The 16,801-nt window shown below is 40.4% G+C and overlaps 1 protein-coding gene across 2 annotated transcripts in view; it reads left to right on the top strand.

Annotated features, from left to right (window-relative positions):
* The first annotated feature begins 1,815 nt into the window (after nt 1-1,815).
* PTPRZ1 (protein tyrosine phosphatase receptor type Z1) overlaps nt 1,816-16,801 on the top strand; it is a 207,305-nt gene continuing 192,319 nt past the window's right edge. For both annotated transcript variants that reach the window (XM_081535354.1, XM_081535355.1), the window contains exon 1: nt 1,816-2,584. In XM_081535354.1, the coding sequence (XP_081391480.1) occupies nt 2,527-2,584 (58 nt within the window). In that variant the 5' untranslated portion in view covers nt 1,816-2,526. The remainder of the gene's footprint in view (nt 2,585-16,801) is intronic.

The following is a 16,801-nucleotide window of genomic DNA, read 5'->3' on the forward strand; positions in this document are numbered from 1 at the left end:
AATGGCTGTGACCACCATAAAGTTGTGAAATGTGAGTTACAATGTGTTTGATGTTCCCGCCCATCTGACGGCTTCTCTTCCACACCTGGGCTGTTGCAATGACTGCAAAGACCTATTTTCCAAGGAGTGAACCTCTGAAGCCTCTCATTCCATTGCTCTCCCCGAGACTATCAGATCCACAGAGGCTGGTCCTCTAAATCAGTTCTGCATTGCTCTCAGTAACATAGAATTGGTTTCCATCCTGTTACCCATACAAACCTTAACAGCAACTTGACTGCTCTCTCCAGGTGGTTTTTGTACTTCTTGGGTAAATGACAATGCTTTTAACTGTGAGAATAAAACTAGCAGAGACCACAAGATCCACCTATCCTTTTTATCAGGATAATTTTGATTTCAACAGTGCCTAGTGATCTAACTCAAAAAAGTGACTAGTGATGCGGCTTTGGGGCCACATAAGAGGAGAGTTAAGAGTAATTTTGCTACTGTTGGGTTATTCTGGCAGTCTAGTCTAGATTTGAAAATTGAGATCACATAGAACACCATACAGACCCCTGAGCAAACGTTTCCAACAGATGTTCTCAGAAGTTTCTTTTGTAGCTTTACCTCTTGCTTAGTATTTCAGGTATAAGCTCCTCCACTAGGCAATCAACATTCCCTGTGATCACACCCCACTCAATCTGCTCAAATTTAATTCATGTTGTTTTTATAGCACATAACATCTGCTTCTTTCATTCTTGTCTCCACCCTCTTTGACATCAATTTTTTTCCAGCCAGTCATTCTGGATTAACTACACATCTCTAGGAAACCTTCTCTGCTTACTCCAGTCCATGTGAAACACTTTCTCTAAACTTTCAGTGCATTTCTAGTTACACACTTCTTGCTACGCAAGCCAAAGTTTTCTTCTTAAGTGGAAACTCATCTGAGCAATCATCCATGTCCATCACAATTCTTATAAAAATTGCAGCATTTCTATTCTTATTCAGGGAAAAAACAAGATCAAGGGTCACTTTCTTACTATTTCTATGTGTTCCTGAATAAACACATATAATAAACACAGAGATTTGAAATTTATTGCATGACTGTAACCAATTTCAGAAGCAACAGTAAATGTCATTATATTAACTCTGCGTATTTAACTTAGTGTTCAGAGGCTGTGGATATTAGTAAGAACCAGCAGTGACAGCCAAAATACATTCAGAACCCAATTTTGTGTGTGGCAAGCTTTCCTGAAAAATTTAAAGCTGAAATACTATTTTTGAGGCAAGAACAAGGCACGGGAGTACACACTGTACAGATAACCTACATCAAATGATTACTAAGAATACAAGGATAATTCCAGAACTTGACTTTCCGTGCCTTAGACTGGACTCCTGAAAGGCTACAAATGGAGTCTTATATAAGTAGAAACACAGAAGGCACATACAATGTGACATTCCAGTTCAAGGCATGTGTTACTTTTTTTTTTTGGTATATCCTGCAATAGAGCAATTAAAAAAAAAAAAAAATCTTCCCTTTCGACTCTGCAAGGAGACGCTTGGGGAGCTCCGTGCGCCCGGAAGGACCATGGCTGAGCTTAAAGTTACTCCAGGCAGCTCTGCACAGCAGGAGAGTTCGACTGGAGTCCGGGGCAGGGGCAGGGGCAGGGGCAGAGACAGGGTCTAACTGTTCACTGTCACGGCCGGAGATTATTTGCAGTCAAACGCCCCGAAGGAAACGTGGTCTGGAACTACTTTGGAGATTTGAAAAATGAAAAGAAATGGGAACTCAAGTTACCCAGCCCGCCCCCCCCCCCTTTCTGAGTGTACCCACTTAGCATATGCAGAGAGGACAACAATCAAATGAAAAACATTTCCAGGGGTGAACCCCAAAGGTCAGTCTCTGGCTGTGCCGAACAATGGGGGTTGGGCCTCCTCTTCTCCTCCAAAGGGATGAAGGAGTCTTAATGAAGAGGCATTTTCTCCGGCGAAGATTCTAAACCCCAGCAGGTTCCACAAACTCTGGGGCAGCGAAGCTTCTGGCGCGGGGGGGAGGGAGGGGTGTCGCTCTGCGAATCACTACTCTGGGACCCGGCCCCAGAGCCGCAGCCGCGCCCCTCCGCCCCCCGCGCGCGACCCCGCTCGGCCGCACGCTTCCAGCGGCGCGGCGCCCGCGCCTCCGCCCCCGCCGCGCGCATAGCCCGGCAGGAGCGCGCACAGCGCGGCAGGAGCGCGCACCCGGCACACAGGCGCCGCCGCGCTCCGTGCGCTCAGACCGCGGCCGCCGCGGGCCAGCGAGACCGAGTCCTGCACGCCCGACATGCGCCTCGGCTAGCGACTCCCTGGCCCGCGAGCACCGCGCGTCCTCCCCTCGGTTATTTCTCTCCTTCTCTCTCTCTTACACACACACAGACACACGCGCGCGCGCTCACACGCACAGCCTCGCACCAGTCCATCCCCTGGAGGAGCAAACATTTCCTTGGCGCCCCGTCCCTCTCCATTCAGACCCGCCGAGGAGCCGCGCGGTGGGATCCCCCAGATCGTCTGGAAATGCTAATCCTAAAGCGCTTCCTCGCCTGTATTCAGCTCCTCTGTGTTTGCCACCTGGGTGAGTGATAACATTAACATTTCCCCTCCGGGATCGTCTGGGACACGGGTCGGGGGCTTTCAGAGCCTTCGGTACTTGCTGCCGCGCCGCCATCTAGCAGGGAGGACCGAGGGACGGCGGACTGGGGCGCCCACCGCGGTGGTCGCGGCGGCACGGCGGGTGTCAGTGGCGAGGGAGGATGCGCCCCCTTCCCACCTCGCACCTCCGCCGCGGTCCACCTGCGGGCAGGGATGGTGCTCCTGCCGCCGAGAAGGGGGCTTGCCCATCGCACTCCCTGTCCTCGCAGCTCTCCTCTCTCCTCTTTGCAAAGTGTGGAAAGAGCCTCTTCGATACACATTAAAAAAAAAAAAAAAAAAAGATAAATACAGCCGTGCTGCGGGGCTACGTACTGTATGGCATTCTTGCTGTTAAGTTCACGCTATGGATATTTGGGGCTTGAATGAGAAATACACGTGTCTGTTGCGAATTAAACACACACACACACACACACACACACACACACACACACACACACACACACACACACACACACACACACACACACACACACACACACACACACACACACACACACACACACACACACACACACACACACACACACACCCGAAAGGTAGTAACAGGAGCAGGCACCAACCTGACTTTTCGGTGTTTTCCTGTACTTTTAATTTAGTCACATTCAAGTCTGGGCATTACTTAGAAAAAAAAAAAAGTTTTAATCAAAATTTCCATCAACGTTCTGCCACTGCTGCCAAAGTCAGAGGAGAGGCGTAGGTTGATACAGTTATTGGGATTCATCTTTCACCCACCACCTTCCGGGTTACACCTTTAATATTGAAACTGCCTTCTTAAATAGCCAGGTAGAATATTTACCTGGGATAGATTTTTGTATTCTATTAACGAAATGTCTTTTTTCCTTTGTGAAGATGTTCTATTATAATGGAATATAATAGGTTTGGAAGCATTAACCTGAAAGGTAGAAAATGTACCTGTTTGTGAGTACCCATACTTGACTTTGTTCAGTTACAGGATCCTAATTTGTTTTCTAGATTGCTCATAATAAAATAGATATTAACCTAATCCAATAGATGGTGCTGCTCATGCCATGGTAATCTTTACAAAAAGAAATAATTTCCATGTTCTAACTAATGGGAATTGCATTGTAAATATGGTGATAGTTGCCAATAGCATGCCAGATACATGGACATGATCTAAATTCTAAAAGCTTTAGGAAAGTGCTCAGGGATGATGTGATGCACATGGTTGACATTTCAAGACTTGCAGGGAATCTGGTCCTGGTTTTCTCTAAAACCATACAGTTGATTCTGGTGAGGGGAAGACATTTTTTGAAAGTGCTGTGGTCATCGAATACACACCTGTTGAATTTACGTTTCTGTTATAGATCTGTGTTAACAATAAAGCCAGATCCTCTTGGTACTTAAAGAAAATCTCACTGTAATATAAAAATAAACCAGAGAATATTTATTTGTATGCCACCTAAACCGCATGCCCTGAGTATATTGTGAAGTTTTAAAATTGAGATATAATTTGCATGGCATAACTCATCTTTTTAAATTGTTGAGTTCAGTGGGTATTAGTATATTCACAAAGCTGTGCAGCCTTCCTCATCTACTTATAGAACATTATAATCAGCCCCCAAAGAAACTTCCATGAACAGTCATTCCTCATTCTCTCTGACCCTAGCCCTGACAATCACTAATCTACTTTCTTTCTCTATGGATGTGTCTATTCTGAGCAGTTATATAAATAGGACCATATGATATGTGGCCTCTGGTGTCTGGCTTCATTCACATAGCATAGTGCTTTCAAGATTCATTCATGTTGTAGCATGTATCAATACTTCATTCCTTTTTGTGTCTGAATGCTATTCCATTTCAGTACACCATGTTTTGCAATGGCTTTTCTCAGTAAAGCATTATTAGTAGCCTGTTGCTTGGTGTTTATAGATTTCAGCTTATTGTACATTTTCTTTAATGCTTTGATGATATAAAATTTAACTGGAAAGAATTAAATGAATTATTTAAGAATATCACAAGTTTATGTGATGATATTGAATGTGAGCTTGCATTAGAACTCAGAATGAGTTTTTTGAGAGTGGCAGGTAAATACTTTCGTATCCCTTCCCAGTTTAACAAAGTTGGCCTTTTACATTGTTGCTTACATGGCCTTGGGGCCATGGCTACCTCAGATGGAATGAATATTCGATCTCAGGATAGCAGATTTTGAAAAACGGAAGCACATCACCTACAAATGATAAGTTTGGTCTCCACTTCAATTATTTTCCTCTCAGCATCCACTAATGAATTTGTGGATGTTTTTACTACTCGTCTTCCGGGTCTTTGGAGCCAATGAGGTGACTGGCATATATAATATATGCTCAGGAAAGGTCCACCCACTGAAATTTGCTGTGCAGGTTGACGGCTCCAATCCTTACCATTATCCAGAACAAGATGTAGAATTCACTAAGGTGTTCATTGTTAGCAATTTAGAATGTCATAATGACCTTATCACTTTTTGTCTCCAAAATGTCCTGATATTTTGAATTGGACATAGGGACCAATTGCTTATTTTAAATAACTCTGCAGACAGAAGAATCTTCATCAGATTATAGAGTGAAATGAATTCTTTCTTTTGAAATTACTGCTAGAGATCATTTTAGTTCAGATGGTAAAGAATCTGCCTGCAATGTAAGAGACCCAGTTTTGATCCCTGGGTCGAGAAGATCCCCTGGAGAAGGAAATGGCTACTGATTCCAGTATTCTTGCCTGGAGAATCCTATAGACAGAGGAGCCTGGTGGGCTACAGTCAGTCCATGGGATCACAAAGAGCTGGACATGACTGAGCAACACTTTCACTTTTCATAGGTTTCGGGGGGAGGGGGAGTAAGTGGAGGGTTAAAACTATCTATGAGTTCATCTATTTGGATAATCATATCAAGACTGGCCTGAGGGCTCAAATGTTTTTGCCAAAATTAGTTAGATCACAGTTCTTAAACTTTAGGGTACCTTGGAGTCACCAGGAGAGCTTGTTGGAGCGCACGTTGTGGGGGCCCACCCCCAAGAGTTTCTGGTTCAGCAGGTCTGGGGTGGGGCCGAGTATCTCAGTGTCTAACAAATCCCCATGATAAACAGATGCTACCGGTCCAGGTCCACACTTTGACAGCTACCGAGCTAGTTTGACATTTAACTATCCATAAAGTTTCTGGACTATTAACAGTTTTTTCCTGTGGACTTGATTTCTGATACCTGACAATATTATTTTTTAAAAATCACATGAGGAACACAATATGTAATGTTATTCGACTGAAGGTGATTCTTTATCCAGGAGGCAGAAAATAAAGATGACTCCAAGTTAATTCCCTAAGTGAATTTGGACCTTCTCTGAAATAATTGAGAGATTTTCTACAAGGTGGAGAACTAATGTAATGATTATATAACTCTATTATTTAATTGTGACCCACCAAACAGGTAATGGGAAAATCTACAGTGACTTCCTGTAAGGAGGCTTAACTATGAGTCATGGAGGAGAAGTAGGTATGTGAAGAGCTTTTTAAGGAGGAATAGTTTCTTTCAACTAATGAGAATTCAGAATCTTTGAATTAAATGGGTTATAGCCATGCAAGGTACACTGAACAAAATGTTTAAATAGTACTGTTAAATTTGAATCAAATTCTGAACTTTTACATCATGTATTACTGCTTTAAGGGCCACATTAACTACAAATTATACCCAGTTCCTCTGCAAGAATTAATTGCTTAATTTATCTTGAGCGTGGAATCAGTACAATCTAGTATGTTGTGGCTCTCAGCTTGGTCTATTTATCTTCGGAAGACAAATTGTTAACCAGGGACAGAAAATATTCATGCCTTTCCTCTCCCAATAATAACTAGTCTCCATTCAAAAAATTAATTACTTTTGATTTGCAGAGTAGCAATTTTCTTTATTTCATCTCTCTCTCCTTTTTATGTAGACTATAGCTGCTTCCACTCAGGGAAGTTTGCCAGGATAAATCATTTCATTGATGAATTTGCTTATGCTCACATGTCTGCACTAGACATTTGGGAACTTGCTGATAATTTTATGTTGTGGGAATTTTGCTTCCGGCAAAAATTCAGGTTTTTCTGGAAGCATGAAGTGCATTCCCTCATTCCACTGACTCTGAGGAGATTTGAGTTTTGTCTCACCTGGTAGCATTGCTTGACCACTGACTTGCCAACTGTTTAGATTGTTGTATGGAAATGAACCTCCCTCATTTAGGACCAGAGGACCTCAGAGGAAGAGTTTGATTGAGAAGATGAGCTTGTGTTTACCATGTACTCAGAGCTTGCCAGGCGCAGACCCAGTGCTGAACAAGTTACGTATATTTGCTCATTTCATTCTTCCCCAACTTTTTCAGATAGGTGTTTCATTTTACATAACTTTCAACTGAGGAAACTGAAGCACAGAGAAGTCAGATGACTTACCAAATGTCACACAGCCTGTCTCAGTCTGTGTGTTCTGACTCTCAAGTGTGAGCCTCCTTTCATTCCTAGGAGATCAGTTTGCTGTTTGGAATTTACTAATTCGCTTCATATAAGAGGTGATGCTACATTTCACGTTCCCATTTGCTTTCTTGCGGATCTCCATTCATGACTTTTTCCATGTGCTCCCATATTACTTTCTCTCTCTCTTTTTTTTTTTAAAGAAGGCAAAATTTATCATTTCTAATGTACCATTGGAGAGTTTTGACAAATGCATGTAGTCAGGTAACAAACACCATGATCCAAATATGGAAATTCCCATCCATACTATTTTATCTATTTATTTTAATATTTATTTATTTTTGCTTGCATCAGGTCTTAGTTGCAGCAAGTGGGCTTCTCCCTAGTTGCAGTCGCTTAGTTGCCCTGCTGCTGCTGCTGCTGAGTCACTTCAGCGGTGTCTGACTCCGTGCGACCCCATAGACGGCAGCCCACCAGGCTCCGCCGTCCCTGGGATTCTCCAGGCAAGAACACTGGAGTGGGTTGCCATTTCCTTCTCCAATGCATGCAAGTGAAAAGTGAAAGTGAAGCCGCTCAGTCGTATCCGACTCTTTGAGACCCCATGGACTGCAGCCTACCAGGCTCCTCCGTCCATGGGATTTTCCAGGCAAGAGTACTGAAGTGGGTTGCTATTGCCTTCTCTGAGTTGCCCTGCAGCACGTGGTATTTTAGTTCCCTAACCAGGGATTGAACCCGTGTCCCTTGCATTGGACAGCGGATTCTTAACCACTGGACCACCAGGGAACCCCCTATACTATTTTAACTACTCCTCCATTGCAAGTTTCCTAAGTGCCCGGCGTCTTGTAGGCACTGATACTTAAGCAGTGCATCAGCATCCAGAGTCCTAATACTCATTACCTTCAGTCCAGCTGATCTGAATGAGTCCCCACATTGAACACCTCCTTTAAGTCTCACTTTGAAGATATTTTCTTCTTTTAGAACTAGTTGAGAATAAGTCTTACCAAAATCTCTCTTAATGTGTTAAATATCTTAACTTTAAAATATTTTTAAATGTTTCCCACTTCACGAAGTGAGAATGGTAAAAGTCACAACCAATTTTAACGAGACATAGGTACCTCCGATTGTGCTTTAACTTTTAATGTCTTTTTGGGAGTAATTCCTGGCAGCAGCCACAGGTTACAAAAGGAAATCAGTTTTTATCTGAGTTTGTAATTCTTTGGAGGCATGTATAACATCCATATAGGTATTAAGGGGAAAATTATTTGATCATATGGCACAGTCCTAAAACACTTCTATTTTAGAGCTATGCGGTACAGTGCCATGGCCACTAGGCATATGTGCCTGTTTAATTTGAAATTTATTGAAATGCATTGATTCAGTCCCTCATTCATGCCAGCCCCATTTCAAGTGCTTAGTTGGCATATGTAACTAGCGGCTGCTGCATGAGGCATTGCACACAGAGAATAATTCTGTCGCTGCAGAAAGTCTGTTAAACAGCGCTGCTTTAGAATCAAAAGTTGATAAAGTATTGATTGATAGTACTGATGAAAAGTCACCTCAGCTAAAAAGACTCCTAGAGTCATTAAAATTATTTGAAATGTAGACATATTGGTTGTTTTTGGCCTGTGTTGTGTCAGGCATACAAAAATCACAGAGACATTCTGGTGGCCGGAAACAGAGCAGCCATAGATGAAGAAAGTTAAAGGGCCACTTTGTGGCCTTTAGGGACTGGGGTTACTGGGAGAGAAAGAGATGAGCTGGTGGCCCAGGAGTGAGACCTCCCACAACACCTTTTCTAAAATTTGTTCTAACATTCACTGTGTTGCTTTGCATGTCTCTGCCTGTCTCCCCTAGACAAGCTAGACAAGCTTCTTGAGAGCAAAGACTGTATTTCATTCACCCTTTGACTTAGCTTTCTGGACTTAGCACCTGTAATAGGTGCTTAATAAATCTTTAATGCATAAGGTCATAGAGAGACAGTACTGTGAGGCTTCTTAGTAGTAACTTTTTTGCTGTTGAGATCAGCCAGTTTCCTCTGGCATTTCTTTCTTTTTGATTCTGATCTCAGTTTGAAGTTAGGTCAGCCTTGACCTTTAGCCATCCATCTTTAACACCATTCCTGGCACCAGACCTTCCCTTTCTTTGATTCTTCCAGAAATGCACCTAAGCATCACCTAGATCCTGACACCATCTGTGAATGAGAAATATAGCCCCCATGATAGATGCTGCAGGTGTAGTGGCAGAAGCAATTTTGAGTGAGCATTTAATTCTAGGTGAGTTGGCAGCAATGAAGCTTGGATATGTCCTGGGGACAGGGCATCAAGCCAGTATGTGTGTGTGTGTGTGTGTGTGTGTGTGTGTGTGTATGTTATGTATGTGCAGGTGCACACACATACTTACCTGTTAGGGAGACAGTGCAGTGGGGGTGAGGGATGGTCAGTAGTCAGTAATGAAAAATGCAATATCTTGATCCCATGAAGACAGTATTCTTAGTCAGTCAGAAACCATCATATTGGATGAAGTCCTCTCTGGTCAAGCTGGCGCTAAGAGGTAGTGGCCCAAAGCAGTTCTGGAAAGCAGATCAATGACAGGAACTGCAGTTATCTTGTGTAGATATTTGTGCTTTAGCAATCTGTCTGTTTTGCCGTTAATCCCAGAGGTGATATACTGCACCTAGTTCAGCCCTGCACAGAGCAGATGTTCCACGAATATTTGAATTTAGTTGAATTCAAGTGGAACAGGGCATGGGATGAGTTAGAAATTTTCACAAGAGTCAAAAACAGAAAAAGAGATTTGCTCTTTGATTACGATCTTTGCTGCATTTTCTTCTCACTCACCTTTTTTTTTTAAATTGGTTTCTATTTTGTTTATACCCTACTTTCTTTGAGCAAGAATTTAAGGTGAAAAGAAATTCAACATTGCTCAGCACTGTGATGAAGAGTTTGATAGGAAGAAAATTGATACTATTTGATACCCTCATTTAAAAATATTTTTGATGTGTTAATATAATTTGGGGAATTTGATAGTTAACATAATTTTAAAATTATGTATTAACATTTCTCTCTGCCTAAAAATTCTAATATGTTAACATGGGAAGAGTGTCTTTTTTTTATTGTTTCTGATACGTCCACACAGATATTAGAATAAATGTGATTAGTCAGAGTCCTGGTTAATGTGAACTTTCTAGTTTCATTCAATAAGCAAGTATTAATTTATGTACACATTGACAAAAGATAAATTTTTTACAAGTTTCCTTGGAAATATTGTCTTTACATATTTGAAAAAAGTGATTTATTAATTAGTAAGGAAGAAGAATTTTCTGTTAAAATATTGATAAACAGTGTCCACTGGTACCTTTCCATTCTTGGAGAATTGTTCTAGCCTTCTTTTTCTCTGCTTTTCCCGCTTAAGTTCACAATTTTTCTGTTCTTTCAAGCCGTCACTGACCAAACTGCTTGTTTTTTGATGCTGAGAGCTCTAACGTATTTATTTAAAGATGGATCTTCATACTAGACCTTTTGTTTGAGCTGATTAACCTAGTACCTTGAGTAGAAATAAAAGAAAATGTTGCTGTTTAGAATGCCCTCTTTTTGCAGAGATCCTGGTCACCACTGGAGTCCCAGTTATGTGCTTGGAATAACAAAATGCTGGCCAGATATAAAGAACTTTCTGGATTATCTCATGGTTTTCAGTCACCTGGTCAGCAAATTAAAAATCATTTCTGTAATGACGTTTTTGCCCTTGCATTCTGACACTACATCTTCTTGATTAGGATTCCTAAGTGTTGCAACTCACCTGGCACACAGAAATGTGCAGAATCTTGGTCTGCCCATCGGAGTGTACTGCACACATGATCTCCTCATCATGTGTGTTTTGGTGTGATAGAAGGTTGATAACCATTGGTCTAGGTCAGTGGTTCTCAGTCATGGCTGCACTTTGAAATTATCTGGTGTTAACAGGTCAAATGTTTATTTTCCCCCAGCATTCTTCTTATGTTGAAGGCCTAACCCTTCAGTGTGATGGTATTTGGAGGTGGGACCTTGGAGAGATCATTTGTTTTAGATGACATCATGAAAGTGAAATCCCCTTGATGAGATTAATGCCTTCATAAGAAGAGAGAGACCAGAGCTCTTTCTTTCTACCTTGTGAGAACACATAGAGAAGGCAGCTGTCTGTAAGCCAGGAAAAGCACTTTTTCCAGGAACCAAATCTTCTAGCCCCTGGCTCTTGGATTGCTCAGTCTCCAAAACTGTGAGAAATAAATGTTTAAACCATCCAGTCTATGATATTTTGATAGCACCCTGAGCTGACTGTATACCAGGGGAACTTTGAAAACATACTGATGTCTCGGCCCTACCCTGGATCAAGTACATGTGTGAGTGTGGACCCCAGACATGAGTAGTATTTTCTTAAAACTCCCCAGGTAGATTACAGAGTACGGCCGGTGTTTAAAATGACAGATCTGGGTCAACCTCATCATACTACTAAATCTTAGTTCATTTTTCTTAAGGTAGATATGTTGGCAAGTTTCATGCCATCCTAAAACAAAGCTAGTGCCACAGAACAAAGGCCCTGGAAAACTTCCCATCCCTCCTCCCTCTTCTTAAGGCAGTTTCAGTTTCAGAGTAACCCTAGGAGGAGGAGGATGGACTATAGTGGTTGACCTCATAGTCTTTGAAGTCCAGAGGAACTTCAGGAGGCCAGACAATCTTGGAGTTGGTCCAAAGATTCAAGTCTATCAGCAGATGGGAGGATTACTGAACCACTTGGAGATGGGAGACTCGGGTGCATTTATCAGGACATGGACACATAATATTGTTTGTTTTGTCAATAATACGTATTCTTACTGTTTAATTGAGTTGTTTATTTTCTTTCTCCATGCATAATTTGTTAGAGTCAGAGTTATTGTTTTCTCTTATCTAGTAGATACAAGATCTAGCTGTATCTTTTCGTTTCAGCAATTTATTTTGTGGGTGTGTTTTTTATACTACATTTTCATTATTTGCCAGGTCTAGGCTGTTTGTTTTTACCATATTTGAAAAGCACTAATAGCCCCATTTTAAAGTTAACAAGGAACATTTTTAGATGGTCCAAATAACTGTTTTAATATTCTTAATCATTAAATGACTAAATGGTGGGAACACAAGCACATATCAATTCATTGAATCTTTATTGAGCACACTGTTTGTGATAAATATTCTCCTAGAGAGAATATTCCTCTAGTGTCTGTTAAACCTTTGGAAGAGAGAAAGATCCATACATAAGTAGCTCTCATACTTGGCAGAGTTTGTAGAATATGAAAGTGTGAGTTGTGTGGGAGTGTAGGCTAAACTCACCTCTGGGAACATTTCTAAGAGGAGATAGGGTTGGATGGAGATCCTGAAGGGTGGAAGGATAGGTCTTCAAGGGTCACTGTTTGGGAGGGTAGTAGTGGTAAAAAGGATGGCATGCACAGAAGCATGGAATGAAAATGATAATGTGGTGTTTTAGAGGGAGGAAAAAATTGGGAAGGGTGTATATTAGTGGAATAGTTTCAGATGGTAGGTAGGATTTTGGAATTTATCCTGTATATGAGGGGGAGCTATTGAAGCATTTTGAGCAGTGGAATGACTCGAGTAGATCTCTTTACTTTAGGAAGATGACTTCAGTACATCAGTGTAGGGTGGATTGATGCAGAGTGAGACTGGGAATCAGGAAGCTCAGGTAAAAGACTGTTACCCTGTGCAATAAAGGAAATTTGATAGATCATTTGGAGGTATAATAATACCCTCCTCTTTATATACTAACTTAATGTTTAAAAGTATTTCAAATACATTGCCTCCTATGATATGTGTCATTGGTATGATGGCTCGGACTTGATGTCATTCTTACTTACTCTGGAGAGCAAGTCCTTGGTGATCCTCGGTGGAATGTCCTCCCTGGAAAGGTGAAGATGTAGCTGCTGCTGCTGCTGCTGCTAAGTTGCTTCAGTCGTGTCCGACTCTGTGTGACCCCATAGACAGCAGCCCACCAGGCTCCGCCGTCTCTGGGATTCTCCAGGCAAGAGTACTGGAGTGGAGTGCCATTGCCTTCTCCTGAAGATGTAGCTAGGACCATTTAAAATCAGAGAAATATCAGGGAAGGAAAAATGGAGGCAGCAAATACATACAGTTCTACAGAGTTTGATAATTAGAAGGAAGAGACATAGAGGAAGGTAGTGTGAAGACTACTTATTTATTGACTAGTAGAGCAACAAATTGGTTACCTCAAGATGGAGGAATTGATGGTAAACATTTCCTCAGAACTGATTAACTCAGTGCCTTGAGAAGTAATAAGAAGAAATAGTGCTGCTAAAAATGATCTATTTTTATTGATTTTAGTCACAACTCTTAAAAAAGCTTTTTTTTTTAAGGATAGGAGGGATTTGGGTATATTCATAATGTCAGGTTAACTTTAGTGTCTTATCAAAACTCTCTACTTCATTCACCTTTAAAATCCTTGTGTTTGTCCTTTTTAAAATGAGCAGAGGTACATTGTGACATTTCAGTCAGCTGTCTGCCAGTAAGTAGGCTTTCTTAATATCCATGATTTCAGATTACTTGAAGGCTATCATATTCCTATCACATAAGCTGATACCTTTGTATATTGCTGGCAGCTTGTGTTTTACATAATAACAGTGCAATGGAAAAATGATCCAGAAAATAGTCTTCCTAGAATTTGTTTTAAAGTTGATTTTAGCAATTTTTTTTTTCAAATCATGAAAGATGCAATAGGATTTTATCTATTGTATATCTCTTAAGATGTATTAAGAATGCATGAAGTGGTAAATTAATGAATCATTAAGTTTCAGGAAAGGATAAAAGGGCAGCTATCAAGGATATAAATGTAAGCATATTTTCCTTGTGTAATGAAAAAATACAGCTACATTTTGTTGTATGAGTTGAATGCAGGCTTTTGTATTTAAGAAGTATGGCTAAATGAAATCATGAGTAATTTTTGGGTATGGTCAAGTTTCCTTGGCTTTCAGAGTGGGGAAATGACATTTAGTATATATATTTATATAATACTTTAATATATATAAATACATTTATAAGTATATATGGATATATTATATATTGTGTGTGTGTGCATGCTCAGTTGCTCAATCGTGCCTGACTCTTTGTGACTGCATGGACTGTAGCCCGCCAGGCTCCTCTGTCCATGGAATTTTTCAGGCAAGAATACTGGAGTGAGTTGCCACTTCCTACTCCAGGGGATCTTCCCTACCCAGGAGTCAAACCCAGGTCTCTTGTGTCTCTGGCACTGGCAGGTGGATTCTTTGCCACTGCACCACCTGGGAAGCCATATATTGTGTAGATGTGCATATATACATGATAAATAAATACTGACACATACTATACACATGCATGTTTTCTTGCTTCTCAAAACTGATACTGAATTATTCAGCATTCAAAGATTACATCTTTGGGAAAAATCATTAAGTATAATGAAAGGAACTATCCAGGATATTTTAAGCCTGACTTTTCCTTCCTCCTGTGTAAAGAAAGGAGAGGAAGAAGGTCCTGTGACCTGAATACAGTGCTGTTCTCCAAAGTGGTTGAGTCCGGTTGTGATCAATGGAACTCATTTCACCAACCTTGCTGAACAACCACTGCGTGCTTATCACTGTGCTTGACTTCAGCAGTTTTTCTCTTTGAGGAGTTAATCTGATTACAGATATAAAATGTAACCTAGTGGGAGCATATTAGAATAGAGAATAATGAAATACAAGTTAGATTGTATGAATCAGATTTTAGGTCTGTGAAAGTCATTTGAAAATACAAAATAAAGATGTGAATTCATTTTAAAAAATGTCTCTGTGAGCATATGGGCAGCAGTCCCTCTTTTTGAACATGGAGCATTTACTGTTTTATTCAGTAATTTTAAGCTTTTTTTGTGTCGCCTTCAATATTCTACCCTACCACACTTGAAATAAGTAGCAAAATATATAGGCAAAATGTGCGGGTTAAAACACTCTTCTTGTATGTACTCTTCAACATTACTTTTTTTTTTTTTTAATTTTTTTCATTTTAAATTGGTTTATTTATCTGTTTTTTAACTTCACAATATTGTATTTGTTTTGCCATACATTGACATGAATCCACCATGGGTGTACATGTGTTCCCCTTCCAGAACCCCCAACATTACTTACTGCTAAGAAAATGTCACATAATTTACATAGTTAAGTCTGTCCCGATTTGAGGTTGAATTTTTGGTGGTGGCAACTGCTATTCTGTGACAAAGGTGAACACTTGGTGCTACAATTCAAAGAATGAATTGATATGCATATGATTCTTAGTTAAAAGTCTATCAGAATGGGACAAGAATTTTGGACATAGATGGCGATGCTGTCTGCTAAATGGACTCCTGGAAAGAAGCACAAAGAATGAAATCATTTTTAATTAGCCAGTATGGCTAGTGCATGTTGTCCTGAACTCCTTTATGAAACAGTACAACCTGGGCATCATCCATCCTACAAGAGAATATCCCATAATGCTTCTCTCTTGCCTGTGATTCCAACTTATTTTCTTCCTAACTTTTCATTACATTTTAGTCATTTAGTATTCTTGGCAGAAGAGATCAAGAACATACAAGATGCTTCTTTGTTCCTCAATAGTTTATTCAGAATTTTACCCCAACCCCCTCCACCCTCCTCCAAAATGACTAAACATCCATATGAAAGTATTCTGGTTCTATACTTCGGGGGAACTTTTCAGGGTGGCTGTTTTCTCCTCTTCTCCTCCTTTCCTCCCCTCTCTCCTCCACATTTTAAAATTAGAATTTTACAGCGTCTATTTGAAAAAATAAAACAACTGTTAGTTTTTACAAACGTGATGGGATAGATTAAGTTATATTCAACACTATGGCTTTCAAGCAAGTGAAGATAAGAAAATGTTTAGCCAAATAATCTCTCTGATAATGGCATATAAACCCTTTTACTGTCAGGTGGGTTGGGTCTTTTCTGAATACTGGCAGAGAATGTGTACTTCCACATAGTGAGTTTTCCATTTTCAATACATGGGGAATGCTGACTTTTTAAAACATGAGGCTTTGAGACTGTCATACACAGTCTGCTGGAGATTTGTTTGGGTGATTGCATTGCTGGAGAAAACTCACTGAAAGTAGGTCATCAAGAAAAGATTGATATAGACTTTGTGTGTGAAAGTAATTATGCTTATTTATTGCACTCTGCTATATTCTAGTATGCTAGACTATGCAGTGCCAGTGAGAAAATATGTTCTCATCATCCCACTTAGGATTTGTAGTCTGCCGTTTAAGTTGCCGCTGATTGAACTTCTCAAGATTCTTATACCATACTCAGTTAACAAAGAATGAAAAGTTTTTGCATATTGCCTATGTTCTTGCAGCACCACCTATAAATTCCAGACACATATATTAGTTGATCAAAACATATCTGGAAAGTTCCACCATATTAAATCTCTCTCTCTCAGGCATGCATACTTACACACACATAAACACACATATACATGGGCCATGAAAATAGCAACAAACACATCTCTTATTAATTTAGTAAATCCTCACCAAAATGCATACAGTTCAATAAACACACTGTAGTCATTACTAATATGACATAAATCATTACTTGTTGAAGGCCAGTGTTAAAAAAGCCTTTTGCAAGTGTAGGAACTTACATCACGGGAGAAAGATTTTCCTCTTACTACTGTGTTTCTGTAATT

The sequence above is a fragment of the Giraffa tippelskirchi genome, chromosome 10, assembly GCF_054371585.1.
Source record: "Giraffa tippelskirchi isolate mGirTip1 chromosome 10, T2T-mGirTip1v1.2.pri, whole genome shotgun sequence".
NCBI classification, from domain to species: domain Eukaryota; kingdom Metazoa; phylum Chordata; class Mammalia; order Artiodactyla; family Giraffidae; genus Giraffa; species Giraffa tippelskirchi.